At 44.7% G+C, this 17,170-nt stretch overlaps 1 protein-coding gene across 1 annotated transcript in view; it reads left to right on the forward strand.

The window, feature by feature from the left end:
- Positions 1–16,861, forward strand: part of KLF12 (KLF transcription factor 12) — a gene marked incomplete at its 3' end in the record, with an annotated part of 230,349 nt that extends 213,488 nt beyond the window's left edge. Inside the window, 1 exon segment of the mRNA XM_081326857.1 lies at positions 16,680–16,861. Within this exon segment, the coding sequence (XP_081182983.1) occupies positions 16,680–16,861 (182 nt within the window).
- Between the last annotated feature and the right edge of the window lie 309 nt (positions 16,862–17,170).

A 17,170-nucleotide genomic window follows, 5' to 3' on the forward strand; every position in this document is an offset into this window, starting at 1 on the left:
AACCTGGGCGAAGGCCCCTCTAGTTACAGCTCCTATATGATCTTCTAAGGAGAGCTGTGAATCTAAGAGGACACCCAGATTGCGAGCCTTATCTACGGGGGGTAATAACTCGCCCCCGATATTTAGAGATGGAATAATCTGAATATCCTGACATGCCGGTATGTACAGCCATTCAGTCTTGTCCGGGTTGAGTTGAAGCCTGTTCCTCCCCATCCATTCCTGGACCGCTTCCAGGCAACGGGACATCACGTCGAGGACATCACTGATGTGGTTTGGGGTCGAGATGAAAAGCTGGGTGTCATCAGCATACTGATGATAACCCACTCCAAAACCACGGATGATCTCACCTAGCGGCTTCATATAGATGTTAAACAGGAGAGGTGAGAGGACCGACCCCTGAGGAACTCCATAAATGAGAGGCCTCGTGGTCGATCTCTGGCCACCCGCCGACACCCACTGTGAACGTTCCAGAAGGTAGGAGGAGAACCACTGAAGAACAGTGCCTCCCACTCCCAATCTCCTGAGACGCCGCAGTAAGATACCATGGTCGATGGTATCAAAAGCCACAGAGAGGTCTGAATGTACACCAATCGGCATACATCAAAATGAAATCAAAATGAAATTTCGTTCAAGCCACTTCAGTATTTTCACGCAACTTATTACAGCTTGGTGACTTTTCGCAGTAACTTTGCATAAAACAGAAGCAGCCCATCTCACCTCCAACTATACAAACTTGTGGGAGTTACAGCGATGTCCCTTGGATAATATTGTAATCTACAGCTATTGACTGTGGCCCCTGTTGAAGGAAACAAGAGTGGGGTCTCTTATAGTGGTTCCATAAACCCAGTCCTTCTCTTTTCAGGCATGATAACAAATATAGCAGACACTTCCAAAAACATGTGTAGTACTCAGGCAAATACAGTCTAGGGCAGGGGTGTCAAACTCAATTTCATTGAGGGCTGCATCAGCATTGTGGTTGCCCTCGGGGGGCCAGGTGGGTATGGCCAGGGTGGGCGTGGCCTACTGGGTGGGCGTGGCTAGAGTGCATATGGCCTACTGGGTGGCCGTGGCCAGCTCTACATCGTTCGCATCAAGGGTGCCTATGGGGGCCTGGGCAGGAGTGGGACAGATCTGAGGGTCTCTGGCAGGAGGAGGGTCTCTGGGCCAGGGCCAAGGCAGTGGGGGCCGTTCCCTCAATGTTTCCAGGATGGCTTTGCGGGCCGCATGAAACCACTTTGCAGGCTGGATCTGGCCCCCGGGCCTTGTGTTTGACATGTCTGGTCTAGGGCACACTTTTACGCTTTCAGACCCCCCCCCCAGAATCAGCACTGAGGTATTCTTGTGATGTTATTCAGCTTTTTTCAGAACATATAAAGAACATGAGTGGGAAATTGAGTCCCAGCATACTCAAGCTAAAGAAGAAAGAATCTGCAGCCACTTCATTCTTGCAAAATTGGGTCATAAATTGAGCTGGAATGTTAGTCTCTGGGTTGTGCTTTGTGTTGCTGTTATCCTTCTCACACCAGTCTTTCTCATCATCCTCGTGACAGTCGTGGTCTGTTGTTATCCCCACATGGCAGGTGGGCAATGGAGAAAAGTTATTGTGGGTTGCTTGCAAACAAGTCTCTGTTCTGAGTGCGATGGCCCTGCCATTTGTCTCTCATTTTTCATACCTTTGAGATGCTGCTTGAAAGAAGAACATTGGCATTTTGTTTAGTCTGAGCCTGTTCAAACTTTGCATTCCTGCAACGCCACGGTTACTCCAGATATTATTTGAATAAGAAATGGCACCTGTCATTAGTCTTTGTTCAGACTTTTGTGCATTGAAAAGATGGAAGTCCAGGTAAAACTCATGACCAGAGACAGGAGAAGTCAGTTCTCCTTCTTCTGTGACCTTTAAGCTCCTTTTGTTGTCTTAATACGCTTTGTCTACTCAGCTTTTAGAAATTGTCTTTCCTGGTAATCCCTTGATTTGACAGACTGGAGACAAGACATTCTCTCCTGCTAATCCTTCAGGGTTGGTCTTCATTCTGGAGATTCTCTGCCTTTCTTTAGAGCAGGTTCCACAAATTCATGTGGGCCACAGCACACCACTTTGTCCCACAACAACCTTTTCTTTCAACCAGGCTGAAAGAGGACATTCTCAGGCCCAACCAAACCATTGCACACAAAAAAAGTATCTGTGCGTGGAAGCAGATGGAATGTAGGGTGGGGGTGTTCTGGTGGAACTGGGAACCTCAGAACTTGGTGGACAGTCAGTGCCATTTTGGTCGCTTAGTTCAAATCCCAAACTGAGTCCAGTTTGGATTTCCTTCTGCTAGAGGCAAATTATTTGCAAATAATAGGCAGGAAACTCTATACTATTTCAGACAAATGCTTGTCCAGTCTCTTCTTTAAAACGTCTAATGTTAGAGCATTCACAACTTCTGGAGGCAGGTTGTTCCACTGATTAATTGTTCTCACTGTCAGGAAGTTTCTCCTTAGTTCTAGGTTGCTTCTCTCCTTGACTAGTTTCCATCTGTTGCTTCTTGTCCTGCCTTCAGGTGCTTTGGAGAATAGCTTGACTGCCTCTTCTTTGTGGCAGCCCCTGAGATATTGGAACACTGCTATCATGTCCCCCCTCGTCCTTCTCTTCATTAAACTAGACATACCCAATTCCAGCAACCATTCCTCATATGTTTTAGCCTCCAGTCCCCTGATTATCTTTGTTGCTCTTCTCTGTACTCTTTCTAGAATCTCAACATCTTTTTTACATCATGGTGGCATTAGTTGTTGCATTAGGACATTATTTTCCATGAATTAGCCATTTGTAGTCTAGTCCGGTTGGCAGAGGATTAGCTGATATCACAGGAGGAAAATTAGAATTCCAGAAAATAAGGATTCATAATAAAGAAGAGAGGGGGTGTGATAGCTCCGCGGTTAAAGATGCTGATGCTGGAAAGCTGACAGCCCATGTGAACACCATGTGAAGGGGTGAGCTCCCGTCACTTGCCCCAGCTCCTGCAAACCTATCAGATCAAAAGCCTGCAAATGCGAGTAGATAAATAGATACCACTTTGGTGGGAAAGTAACACCATTCCATATTTTCATGTTGTCCACATGAGGATGGAAGTGTCTTTCATACAAATTCTCCCTAGGCTGAGAATTGGAGATGAGCACTGCCTTGGTGAACCAATCATGACAGGACAGGGGGGAAATTTTAAGCCTTTAATAAAAAAAGTGTTCCCATGGAAGCCCTTGCTGACCGATTGCCAAATGAGAAATTGGTGATCAGAAACTGAATTCTTGTTTGCTTGTCTCTTTAGCTAACACAGTTGGCTTAAGGCTACGGCGTTCTGAAAGAACATATTCCTGGTCAATTTCCGGAAATGAAACAAAGTGAATGTCAGCCCACAGTGCAGTGAATCATATATTCACCGTGTCAGAAATCCTTTGCTATACAGCTCATACAAGATGTGAAACACATGAGCCAAGATGCAGTTGACCAGGGGATTTTCAGTCTGTTGGCATTTCCACCAGAGAGACTCAGTGACTATATCAAGGAAACAAGCTTATGACAAGCGGGCTCCATTTCTTTCAATAAGGTAGCTTCAGATTAATGGGTGGACATAAAAATGGGGTCATGAAGTGTGCAGGAATTCACAAGACACCATTTTTGAGCAATTCTTGCTCTGCAGGTATGATGTGATGCCCAGTGAGAAAGATTCTTGTATTGTCCCTTTGAGAGCCTCAGTTGCCCTCTGTGGAACTTTTAAGGCAATGATTTGCAACTATGATTGTTGGCATGTGGACAGTCGTATGCATGTGTTCATGTCTGCGTGTGTGGCATACAGCAGTACTGATGATTTCAGGGTGTGCGAGAAGTAAGATCTCTCCAAAATATTGCATAATATCTTGACTTCTAGAAATGCAGCCCACAAGCATTCCTAGAAGGAGATTAAAAATTGGGTTCCACAGCTGTGTGGGAGCCGTGCCTAATGTATATTTCAGATCTCTTTGTGCATCATTGAAAATTAAGCTGTTTCTTGTCTTCTTATGGAACTGATTGTGCAGCATAAAAGATATTTGTGCCTGGACTGATATCCAGCAGTTTCTCCTTAATTAGGGTATAAAGCACATTTAATTGGCCAATATGTCACAAATTCAACAATTCGGTTACTGTCCCAATTACTATACACATGCAGATGTTCAAGCCAGACTGTCACAAATTTCACTCAATGAGTAGTCCCAAATTTGGTGACCATGTTACTACGAAATGAGATAGTAAGCTTGTATACAATGCTGTGTAACTTATTGCTTTTTGTACAGCAACTTACACTAAATTTGCTGAATAAAATAGAGCTGGAAGGGACCTTGGAGGTCTTCTAGTCCAGCCCCCTGCTCGAGCAGGAGGACCTATACCATCTCAGACAGGTGATTGTCTAGTCTCTTTAAAAATGTCCAGCGATGGAGCGCCCATGATTTCTGGGGGTAAGCTGTTCCACTGGTTGATTGTCCTCACTGTCAGGAAGTTTCTCCTTAATTCCAGGTTGCTTCTCTCTTTGATCAGCCTCCAACCACTGTTTCTCATCCTTCCCTCTGGTGAGCAACCTGACCCCCTCTTCTTTGTGGCAGCCTCTCAGATACTGGAACACCGCTATTATGTCTCCCCTATTCTTCTTTTCTTTAGACTGGTCAAACCCAAGTCCCGTAGCCATTCTTTGTATGTTTTAGTCTCAGGAACTTTGATCATCTTAGTTGCTCTTCTCTGAATTTTTTTCCAAACTCTCAACATCTTTTTTGTGATATGGTGACCAAAATTGGCTGCAGTATTCGAGGTGTGGTCCTACTGGTACTAGTACTTTGCATGATCTTGATTCTATGCCTCTGTTCATACAACCCAGGATTGTATCAGCTTTTTTGGTTGCTGCTACACACTGCTGGCTCACAAAGCATAAAGCAGGAGAAAATGCTAAAATATACCATATACTGTATTTGGTGCATAAGTCACCTATTGGTAGACAAGATTGTTAGGAGATAGCATTTGAGCATCTGTGAAGAAGTTATCCTTTCACTTAGATCCAACAGCAAAATTATCGATGCCTCTTGCTTCCAAGTGAACCTTCTCAAAAGGGTTGACTTCAAAGTAGACGTGGCTAGTGGGAGTGGAGAATCTACAGTTTCCCAGATGTTGAACTATAATTCCCAGCAGTATCAAACAGGCAATGGTGGTGAAACAAAGGATGTCGCCGTTGAGCCAATCTGGGCAGGTGCAAATCCATAGGGTCAGGTGCAGGATTGTTTAGCCTACTGCTGTGTTGTTCCTCTCAACTTGAGAACTCCAGCGGCTGAGAGGCCCCACTTCCCAAATTTACTATTGTTACATTTTTACATTGCTTAGTTATCTCACAAAATTATCAACATACCAACAAATTGACTGAGAGTCTCCTTAGACAAAAGAGGTGAGACAGCCCCCCTTCCTTTTCTCAAAGCTCCTGGGAAAATCTGACTTGAAGGGTTGGGATTCTGCAGAAGAGCTTTAAGATCAAAAGTTGAAAAGTCTGCCCACATTCAGACTTGACTTTGGCTATTGTCTTTTTCAAAGCATCATCGTGACTCAATCATTTTTCTCATGCCCGGGGAGGAGGACAAACTTTTGTGTTAGCTTGTTCCCTGGGTGACTTGCATAGTAAAAAATAACTTTCGATCAAGGCTTTCTATCTCATCACCAGCCCAGAAAGGAAGCGATTCTGATTGGCTAAACCTCAATGCGTCATTGTCTTGAGAGCAATTAGATCAACAGAAGTAGCTTTTCAGGTAATCTTCTTTAAATTCAAACATCCTGACTTTCTCAATAGAAGACTGTCTGGAGAGGGTGCTGGTAAGTAATCTGGAATTAGAGAGATTCGACTTGAGAAATAGGGCTGCAACTGAATATCTGAACCAGTAACCAGCTTGGCAACTCTGTATTTAAAATCAATTGTGGAGCACGTATGATTGAATAAACATTGCAGTACAATCTAAGGACTTTGCATCAACTTGCAGGCAGAGAAGGAAGTTGATTCAGAGCACTTTATTTTCTGAGTGGGTTTTCTTTTGTTTCTCCAGCAAGACAAATCTTACGGATTGTACCTGGTCTTGTGGATGAACTACCTCAATAGCAAACTCACAAATGCAAAAAACAAACAAACAGGCATATTAAATAGGAGGGTCTGAGAAGCAAAAGGGAAAAAAAGGAGGAAAGACATCACAATACCACAGTATCTATAATCACACTGGCTATCTTTATCTTTACTCTCAGTTTTAGATGATTTAGTAGCTGGTCCTTCTGTCCATGGGAAATGAGAAATACAGCATTGAGGTTTTTGGGCCTCCAACATAATTTCTCAGCTGCTTCATCAAACTGCCATTCCCAGAATCAAATGAATCAAATTGCTACAAAATGCTGTAGGTCTGGAGTTTAGAGAAGGGTCTTTGAGTGGCCTCTGGACTCTTTTTACCTCAAAGTGTGGTCCAATACATGAAACAGAGCACAGTATTAAAATCTGAGAGCCAGGGTTTGAAAAGGATAAATTACCAGTGACAACCCAAACTAATAAGGTTCAACTGATTTCAATCAAGTTAAAGCAATAGCAATAGCCAGTAGCAATAGCAATAACATTTACTGTATATACCACCCCATAGCACTTTATAGCACTCTGGGCAGTTTACAATGTTTTACATATTGCCCCCAAGAATCTGGGTTTTCATTTTACTGGCTTCAGAAGGATGGAAGGCTAAGTCAACTTTGAACCGGTTACGATCGAACTGTAAACTGTAGTCAGAGTTTGCCTGCAACACTGCATTCTAACCACTGTGCCAGCAGGGCTCTTATACCTGCCTAAGACAAAGCACTTTGGCACAGATGGGACTTTAGATCCTGCTGGTGGATTCATTTGGAACAGAATTGCCCAAATTCAAGACAAAATTCCCAGGAGTGAGTTCTTCCTGCAAATACTGTCTTCTCCCACATTTCGACCAAAATTTTGGTGGATCTTGGTTATTAGCCAACTTCAGCTCATGAAGGAAACAGAGGAAAGATAAGGTGGGAAGAGATTGGCCCTGAAGGCATAAATGACTGCTTTCCCAACAGGAGAATAGCAGTAGAGAATTCTTCCTTTACTTTTCTGATTTATTACATATCATTTCATAACTTGCTCGGGGTTCTTATGAGTCAATGAAAGAACAAGGAAAAGACGTCAGCGTTGCAACTTCTGCCTCTTTGCCCCATGTTCAACAATGCTGGATGATGAAGGCACCATCCTGTTCTTAGAACACATTGTTCCCAGGGCTTGCTTAATACAAACCTGTGTACTAAAGAAAATTTATTTGCATGTTGTGTTGTTCTTGTGATACTAAGCGGCTCCCAATCAGTAGTTTTTGCAAGTAGCTAGGATAACCCGGCCCTTTCATCTCCCATATTTACATAGTCCAAGTCTGCTGAATCAAGGACTTTTGAGAAATGAAGTAATGAAACTGATGTAATTTAAGAGGCATTCGATGCAACTCACATGTTCAGGTGCAGGCAGGATTTATTAAGCCACCGATTTATACCTAGAAGCTGTGCAACTCTAAACCCAACTCTTTCTTCCTATCACAAGCTGTGGTTGCTCCATTAAAATAGTGCAAGCCCTTGTCATCTAACAGAATGGATCCTGGGGTTCCTGGGGTTAAATGTGACCCCTAATCTCTCTTTTTGTGAGTTCCAGGCCTTCGGTTGACTATAATTATTAAACACTCATAGTCATTTTGAAATAGAAAAGAGAAGAATACTGTACAATAATCCCTAAAATTAGCTTGGAATCGTTGGGATCTAGTTGACCGTGGCTGATCTCAGAAGCTAAGCAGGGCATTACCTGGTTAATGCTTGGATGGGGAACCATGTGCAAATTCCAGGTGTCTTTGGCTAGACTGGTTGAAAAACTGCATCCTGGAAAAAGGTTGCATCACACTTTTGTGTCATGATGAGCTTCTCCTGAAGACTTTTGTACTAGTTTAAAAGAAGCCTTGAAAGCATTGATTATATTACCTAGTTTGGGTAATGAAAAATCTGCAAGAAAGAAAGCATCAAGGACTCCTCAGTCTTAAAAGACACCTCCTAATATCCAGCTCCCCATGTGTGATGGGGAGTGTCACCACTTTGCAGCTGCCTGACACACTCCCCCCCCCTTGTTATATGTAGCCTCATGCCAATAGAAGTGTGCCCATGATTTTGCTGTGTGGAATTTTTTCAATATACCAATTTTCAATGTACATATATTTTGCATCTGGAAAGCAGGCCCCTTCCTAAAACCTGGTAACACACACCTTTTTTTAAAAGAAATGGAATGTAAAGATCATGGGAACATGTGAATCCCACCCCATCCCAGGGCAGAATGGGACAACTTGCTACAGCCAACTCATCACGGCCAACTCATCACGGGTAGTTTTCCATGGCCAACTCACCAAAGGACAACTCGCCACAGCCAACATGCCATGGGAATACTTGCTGTGGGACAATTTAACAATTCTATTGAATTATTTTAAATAAATAAATAATTTTTTTAAAAAAAATTTGCCTTTCACATTTCATTCTGCCCCTCCTTTTGCATCCTGTCTTTAATAATTCTATTCCACCATTTTTTTCATATTAGTGTAACTCTTGTCCCGTGACAAGTTGTCCATGGCAAGCTGGCCATGGAAAGTTAGCTGTGGTGAGTTGGCCAAAGTGAGTTGGCCATGGCAAATTGTCATAGACCCTCCTGGGGACTGGATATGGACCCTGTGTGACTTGGGATGTCAAGAAAGGATGGACAGCATTGGCATGTGTATAAGTGACCATCAGCACATATCTGCAGTCCCAGCACCAGACTTCTGCTCCAAGTTTCTGGGTGATCTCTTTTATAAGGAGCTCATTTGTTCTTTGAGAACATTCAGAAACTCAAATAATTGCTCTGTTTTGCCCAGTCAGCCTAGTATTGATCAGTTGAAATTGAGTCTGTCAGAATGGAGAAAGAACAGCTCTCCAGGGCTGGAAAACCTGTTTCAGCAGTTCATGGTTGTTAGTTGTGTTTAGAGACTTGTGGGAATCTTTTGATATGGTTACAAAATGGATTATAACTTTTTAAATCAAGGGAAAATCACCCAAACCACCCAAATTAATCTGGGAATAACGTCCACATTATTGGCCACCGTAGAGATTTCTTCTCATTCTTTTTTTTTTAATTCCTCTGGCAGAAAGCCTGCACAGGTAGATCAGTAGCATTGTAGATAAAACACAGGAGGAAGAAGGAAAGAAGTCACCTTGGGCATTCTTCTGAACGTTTTTGAGCATTTTAACTGAAGGAAGCTACTCAATAGTGAGGTGGATAGCATGTAAATTTCATAAATAATGATCTCTTAGGAACCTTTTCTTGAACCAGGTAGAATAGACAACACTTCCTAGAAATCTACGTGTGTTGGGACAAAATAAGCTATGGCTTGGGAAGGCAGGTGAAAAAATGTTTCTTTTCACTTACTTGAGGACTTTCTTTGACCTATATTGGTGCACTCATGCCTGTTCACTGGCTTACTGTCCTGAAAGGGTTTCTAATACTGCTGATTATATTACTTGAGAAAGCCTTTGTGAGATGGAAATTGTTGAAGGTAGTTCCTTCTCAGACTGCTGGCAGCATGAGAAGATTGGTAGTAGCCTAACAGTAGCATTTTAGGGTTAGGGTTAGGGTTAGGGTACTGCCCCACCCTTTCCAGCCCTTTTTGGGTGGTTTACAGTGTAGAAACATGATTTGCCTATTGGCCCCAACAATCTGGGTCCTCGATTTTGCAAACCTCGAAAGGTTGGAAGGCTGAGTCAGGAGTCAGGAGCTGGTCAGGATCAAACTCCTGGTTGTGGGCAGAGTTTGCTTGCAATAGTGCATTTTAACCACTGCACCACCAGGGCTGTGGTACTATGCTGTATTGATCTTTGAAGTGCTTTTTTAGCTTCTCTGAAGGTTGTGTGAATGCAGCACTACTGCCACGGTGCACAGGCCCATTTCCTGCCAAGGGAAGAAGAGGGTTCCCTTGAAACATGAAGAAAGGTCTCCATCCTCACACCTCATCATGTCACAAAAAGCTTCATCCAGCCAAAGGTGATAGTGGTTTCCAGGGCTTTTTTTTCCTCATAGAACGCTCAGAACGGAGTTCCGGCACCTTTTTTTCAATGGAACCTTGTACGGTAGGCAAGGCGGTTGTATGACAGCTGCCAGCGTCAACTCCCCTCCGCCCCGTGCGTTCCCACAGAGAGGGCCTCCTCAGGGTGCCTCCGGTCAGAGAATGTCGGCTGGCGGCCCCCAGGGGGAGGGCCTTCTCTGTGGGCGCCCCGGCTTTATGGAACCAGCTGCCGGTGGAGCTCCGGATGGCACCGGATCTCCGCTCCTTCCGGCGCGGGTTAAAGACCCATTTATTCCAACAAGCTGGCCTGGCCTGATGGGGGAACGTCTGGGTTTTTATGGGTTTTTATATTAACTGTTTTAATTGGGCAATTTATTTAATCTTTCTTTTAACTTTTGTATCTCTATTTATATGCCCTGTTCACCGCCCTGAGTCCTTCGGGAGAAGGGCGGTATAAAAATCCAATAAATACAAATAAATACAAAATACATGTGTGAGTTCCGGCACCTTTTTCTTTTACAAAAAAAGCACTGGTGGTTTCCCTACGTATCCCAGGCTTCTCCATATTATTAGGGTGGGCTGGAAAGAGCTGTGTTGTGTTAGCTGTTGATCATGAGCAAAACCTAAGTGTTTTGGTCCCTCCTCATAGCTCCTCAGCTGTGAAGGAAGCAGCAGCAGCAATAGCAGCTGCTTCGTTTGTTAGCCCCCTCCAGAGATACCCAGAATCTCCAGTCCTGCGTAGACATGCCCCATAATCGTGGTTTTATTTTCTCTTTATGGTGCAAGTGGAGCGAATTTCGGGCATGACCCAGAATGCAGTTAGTCAGCTGCATAGCTATAAGCATTTCAAGAGAGCACCCACTTGCCAAACATAATGCTTGAAAGATTTGCCTTTTGGGTTTCATGTGGTGGTTGAGTTGGCTGCGCACCTTAATTAAATTTCGTTAAGACCCAAGGTCATGTTCCAAATCTGATCCTGCTATCTTAGACTCTTGAGAAAAAAAGAAAAAGAAAAAACGGGTGTGGTGAACTTCACTTAACAACAGTAATTAATGGGAGTTCAGTATGTGGGCACGTTTGGTGGTGGTTTGAAGAAAATGTTAAATATTTATATTAAAAATAGCTGCCGAAATGACTACGATCTTCAATGAGTTAGAATCGAACCTACCAATTATGGCTTATTATAGCTTATGCTCTGGCTATTGAGCTCTGTCCTTACTACACCTTCATCTTTACTACCCCAGAAGAGCATAGTTCAGGCAATGTGGCCAATATGAAAGGACAGGCATTGGATGCTGTTATGCTAGAGCAGGGTGGTGGCCTAGTGTTGAAGACAGTTGCTTCCCATTGGGAAGATTGACAGCTCAATCCTAGATAGTGGCAGATGTTTCTCTCTTAGGGTGCAAAGAAAAGAAAAACAATTGCTGTGAACTCTGCATAGGAGTCAGGAAGGGCATCTGGCCAGCAAATGCTCAGCTCCATCCAGTTGCCCCAACTCTACCCTGAATAAGGACTAGGGTCATTAAAAAGGAGAGTAATTGGGTGCTCTTTTGTTCCACTCTGCCAACCTAGTGACTCCCAGTTACTCTTGTCTTTTTTGTTAATACCGAACTGGTTTGGCATACCAGAGGGTATGAGTAGAGGTACATCCCCTCCAATATGGAGGATATTTTGACCTGGGTTCAGACCTGGATGCATTTAGGACAGTCATCCAGTGGGCAAAGACCTGAGATCAAATGTCTCAGTGTTATGACTAATGCCTTCCTTTGAAGTGGTTCATGTGACAGGGCAGTCACCATCAGACTTCTTGAGAAAGTGGTGGATTTAATAAATGACTCAACAGAGAAGCCTCCATACATTGCTGTACTCTGGCCAGCTAACAGAATTAAACATTAAAAATTAAAAATTAACATTAAAAATTAAACAGGGAAAAATCAGTACAAAAGTATTATAGCCAATTTTTTTTTTAAAAACCCACAGTTGATCCATTAAGAAAATGAATCTTTGCAGTGGGTTGGAAGGATTCTACTACTGCCACTTTTTATATTATTTTATTATTCATTCTTTCTTCTTCTTCTTTTTTTACCCTTCCTTCCTTTCTGTTACTACCATTCCAGTAGTAACAAAGTAAAAAAAAAGGGAAACAGATTGTTCTGGCAGGAAAAGCCAAGAATTTAGTGGGGAAAACTGATTCTGGAGCATGTAAACCAGGGGTGTCAAACTCAATTTCATTGAGGGCCACATCAACATTGCAGTTGCCCTTGGGGGGGCGGGTGGTTGTGGCCAGGGTGGGCGTGGTCTACTGGGTGGGTGTGGCTGGAGTGGGTGTGGCCTACTGGGTGAGCATGGCCAGCTCTACATCGTTCATGTCAAGGGTGCCTGTGGGGGCCTGGGCAGGAGTGGGACAGATCTGAGGGTCTCTGGCAGAAGGAGATAGGACCGGGGCAAGAGCCAAGGCATGGTCCACTGGAGGAGCCTCAAATGCCCAGCCCAGCCCTCAAGCACCCGCAGCACTAAGCCCAGCCCCACTTTCCCAAGGGGGGTGCCCAGCTGCACTTACCTCCTCCTCCTCCTCAAGGATGCTGCTGCTGCTGTGCTTGCTCTCCTTAGCCAGGTTGCTCATGATGGGTACAAGGGCAAAGTCAAGAGGGAAGCCCACTCCCTCTCCATGTGAGGAGACCTGGCTTTGTATCCAAAGCTTCCTTAGCAATAGGATCGGAGACCCCCCAAGATAGGCCAGGAGGAGGGGGCAAGGGGATGGTGAAAGGGCAGCAGGGAAGGTCTAAGGCAGGACTTCCCTCAGACCCTCCCTCTCTTTCTTTCCTTCTTTCCTTCCTTCCTTCCTTCCTTCCTTCCTTCCTTCCTTCCTTCCTAGAGTGGTGGGAAAATATTTGAGATGAGGGAGGGAGAAAAACAAGCAAGAAGCGCAGCTGGGGAAGTGTCATCCTTCGTGAGGAATGAAGAAATGCATCATCGCCTGGAAGTGGCCAGCATATGGCCCTCGCCTACTTCACATATCCGGCTTGGTGGGCTCTGGGGGAGGGGATGCCATGAGCAGCATGAGAGTCGATGTTACCTGCGCAATGCTGCCCAGCCCCTAGCCTGCCCGATTTTGGCAGGCAGCGAGGCGCTCTCCACACAGTGCCAAGAGGCTGAGCCAGGTGGCATGAATCTGAAGAGAAGCGCAACGCTGCCCAGGCCCTAGCCTGCCTGAAGTAGGGCCATGTGCTAGCCACTTCCAGGCGATGGTGCATTTCTTCATTCCTCACAAAGGGTGATACCTCCCCAGCATGCGCCCGGGGGGCAGTGCCGATGCGGCAGGGGCTGGTCCCTCGCTGTTTCCAGACGGCCTTTTGGAGCTAAGACTGAATGTATTTCAGCATAGATGGCCACCACAAAATTGTACATTGGCCCCCGGCCGGCCTGGGTCGGGGCCAAGGCAGCAGGGGCCGTTCCCTCACTGTTTCCAGGATGGGTTCGCGGGCCACATGAAACCACTTTGCGGGCCAGATCCAGCCCCCAGGCCTTGTGTTTGACATGTCTGATGTAAACATATGGCTCACAATCCAGCACAGAATTAAGCATTCCATATTCCATGTGATGAATATATAAAGCCTGTTTTGGACTGTGGCCATGATATCAGAGGGACCTACCTTGGACTTAAATGTACTGTAGAGAAGACCATCTATACCAGACATGTCAAACACAAGGCCCAGGGGACAGATCCAGCCTGCAAAGTGGTTTCATGCGGCCCGCGAAGCCATCCTGGAAACAGTGAGGGAACGGCCCCCACTGCCTTGGCCCTGGCCCAGAGACCCTCAGATCTGTCCCACTCCTGCCCAGGCCTCCATCGGCACCCTTGATGTGAATGATGTAGAGCTGGCCATGTCCACCCAGTAGGCCATACGCACTCTAGCCACGCCCACCCAGTAGGCCATGCCCACCCAGGCCACACCCACCTGGCCCCCTGAGGGCAACTGCAATGCTGATGCGGCCCTCAATGAAATTGAGTTTGACACCCCTGATCTATACCGAAAAAAATTCAGATGTGGCAAAGGTGGCTTACAGATATTGTGAATCTGAATTTCTCATAAACTTGAGCTTGTACAATCCCTGAATTTCCACTTGAATTCAGCTGATCCTCCAGCATACGGTAAATCTGGTGCAATAACCTTACAGGTTATCCCATGCCTGGTGGGTGGATTCCCTCAGTAGATCTGATAGGTAAAGCTGTGAGGACAGATAAGAAACATCTAACTCAGGATTTGCATTTGGGATCGCTTTCAAACAACACTTGAACAAACTTGTGTCAAGAGGGAGTACCTGTAGTAATAAACAAACAGAAAACTAAATGCATAGAGGCAGAATCTATATGAATAAAATTCCTAGCGAACAACCATCAGGAAGGGCTGTTCCTATCCTGGTTGGTGGGATTTTTCACTGGCCCCTTTTGGAAAAGGGGAACTGGAGCAAGAATTGCCTTCATCTGATCAAGTCAGGTTTTTCGTCCAGTGCCAGTACCAGTATGAATACAACACAGGGACAAATGGATAGGAAGAGACTTAGTAAGAAGTCAGTCTTTACTGCTTCTTTCCCATTAAACATATGATTGATTAGATAGATTCTGGTGAATGGGTGGCATTATCTGACTAACCTTGTAAGGCTCACCAGCTAAGCAGAGACAGGCCTGCTGAGACTTGTTTGGTGGCCTCCAGGAAAGTCAAAAACCATCCCAGCAAGCCACCACAATATTATTGCTAGGAAATCTGTATCGATGTGGTCAAGGAATCACCAGGATCGATGACTTCAGTTGAGGGAAATTTAGTCCTCCCCCTTAATTTCAGTCCCTGCTATGCAGTGACCAGCTATTTGCTTTTCTGACTTGAGAACAAATGGATGAACATCAGATTAAATAATATATATTGAACATATTTGATAAGGTTAGTCTAAATACTTGGGCTATGGATATCTCAGTGTTTACACCTCCCTCTTGATTTCCACTGCTCCTTCCTCAGGTTGCCTCTTAAAGATCCCACAAGGGCTTTCTGCCAAGTCATATGAAGTCCTGATTCATTTGTGTGGTATAGCTGTCCAGCTGTTTGCGGTGAGGGTATGTCATAGTACATGTCAAAAAGAGCTTGCCATCTGTCATGGAGTTTAGGCCTGTTCTTCTTCCAGCTGCCAAATCTCTTCACCCTGCGCCATGGACCTCCAGATACAAATTAAAATATTCCAACCATTTGTCCATATTTGGCTATTGGAAAGGAGAGGCTGTCCATGGTGGGGCCGCAGCCCACTCTGCTGCTACTATTAATGTATTGTGGTCATTTCAATCCAGGATCTCACCCCTAAAACTGCTGTTGTCGGAAACAACTGTTTGATTTCCCTCTTGGACAGTTGCGCAATGCTAATGATAGAAATCCCAGCCTGTCTCTTGCTTATTATTCTTGCCGTTTCGAGGAAATCTGGATTATTCAATTATTGTCCGTCCAGCTTTTGTTGGCTTTCAAGCATGAATCGCAAGAAAGGGGGAAAGTTCTTCTTCAGAAGAAGAACAAAGTCCAGCTCTTGGAATGCTTCAAAAAAGAAACTTTTCTCAAGATATGGGAGTTTTGCCTTCCCTGTCTTACCCAGGCCAAAATCCCAAGTTGCTATTGGCTGGCAAAACTCATCCTCCCAGTCAACAGGCTTCATGATCAAAGCTGCCGGGATTAGCCAATTAACAGCTGAGCTTCCATTGTGATGGATCTTTTGAAGTCCTCTTCCAACGTTGGAAGTGCCGCGTAGCTGGAATCTAAGCCAGATCTCCCTTGGAGTCAAGTCATGATGGCGACTGGTTTTGAACTCAACAGCAGAGTCATAGCAATATAAATCCAAATTTGGAAGGTAGTTGAACTGTAACTCCCAAGTGCTGGGACTAGAGTGTGTGGGTGTGAAACGGCTCAGCGGTTAAAGATGCTCAGGTTGTCAGCTGGAAATCTGACAGCTGGGGTTCAAGACCCGAGCAGTCCACAGCAGGGTGAGCTCCCATATATTTCCCCTGCTCCTGTCAATCTAGCATTTCGAAAGCATGCAAATGCAAGTAGATGAATAGGTACCACTTTGGTGGGAAGGTAACAGCATTCCATGCCCTTTTGGAGCATAACCATGGTTCACTTGGCCAAGAAACAGAGATGAGCACTGTGCCCTTAGGTCAGACATAACTGGACAGGGAAACCTTTACCTTTATGTTGGGACAGGTTGAGGCTGGAGGCCAGCAATTGTGGGGTTTTTTTAGGAGTTTGGGAGTATTGTTTCAACATGCGAGGAGTTGGGGGAGAGTTGAATGTTGGTTTTTATTGCTCTTACGTTCTTATCACTGCTGCTGTGATCCAGTTATGGCTCATTAGATCACTGGCCATATAAGCCTCTTAAATAACTAAACTCTATGAAAATTCTGATTGCTCTGCATTCTCGGGACCCACCTACCCCGCTCTCTGAGTTCAATCCAATAATAAATTCCTCTTTCTCTCTTTTGCTCCCTCCCCTAGGAGAGAAACCCTACAAATGTACCTGGGAAGGGTGCACGTGGAAATTTGCTCGCTCAGATGAACTGACAAGGCACTACCGCAAACACACAGGAGTGAAGCCGTTCAAGTGTGCAGACTGTGACCGAAGCTTTTCCCGTTCAGATCATTTGGCATTGCACCGCCGAAGGCACATGTTGGTCTGAAAAATGCTACCTTGTCTCTCTCTCTCTCTCTCTACATATATATGTATATATATAAATATATATATGAATATATATATATTCATATATATATATATATATATATATGAAATTTCAAGAGCTGGGTCTCTTTTAACTACAGTGCATTCAGCAGGGCTGAATCCTGTTTTGATGGTGTTAGCACAAAAGGGGCAGTCGCTGTTGTCCCAGATTCACAAAGAAGCAGGAACAAGAATGCTACAATCTTCCCTCCCACCCTAAGCAGGGGTCCAGCACAGGCCCAAGGCATCACCTTTTGCTGGGGATAAAAGC

The sequence above is a fragment of the Vipera berus genome (assembly GCF_964194415.1).
Source record: "Vipera berus genome assembly, chromosome: 4".
NCBI classification, from domain to species: Eukaryota; Metazoa; Chordata; class Lepidosauria; order Squamata; family Viperidae; genus Vipera; species Vipera berus.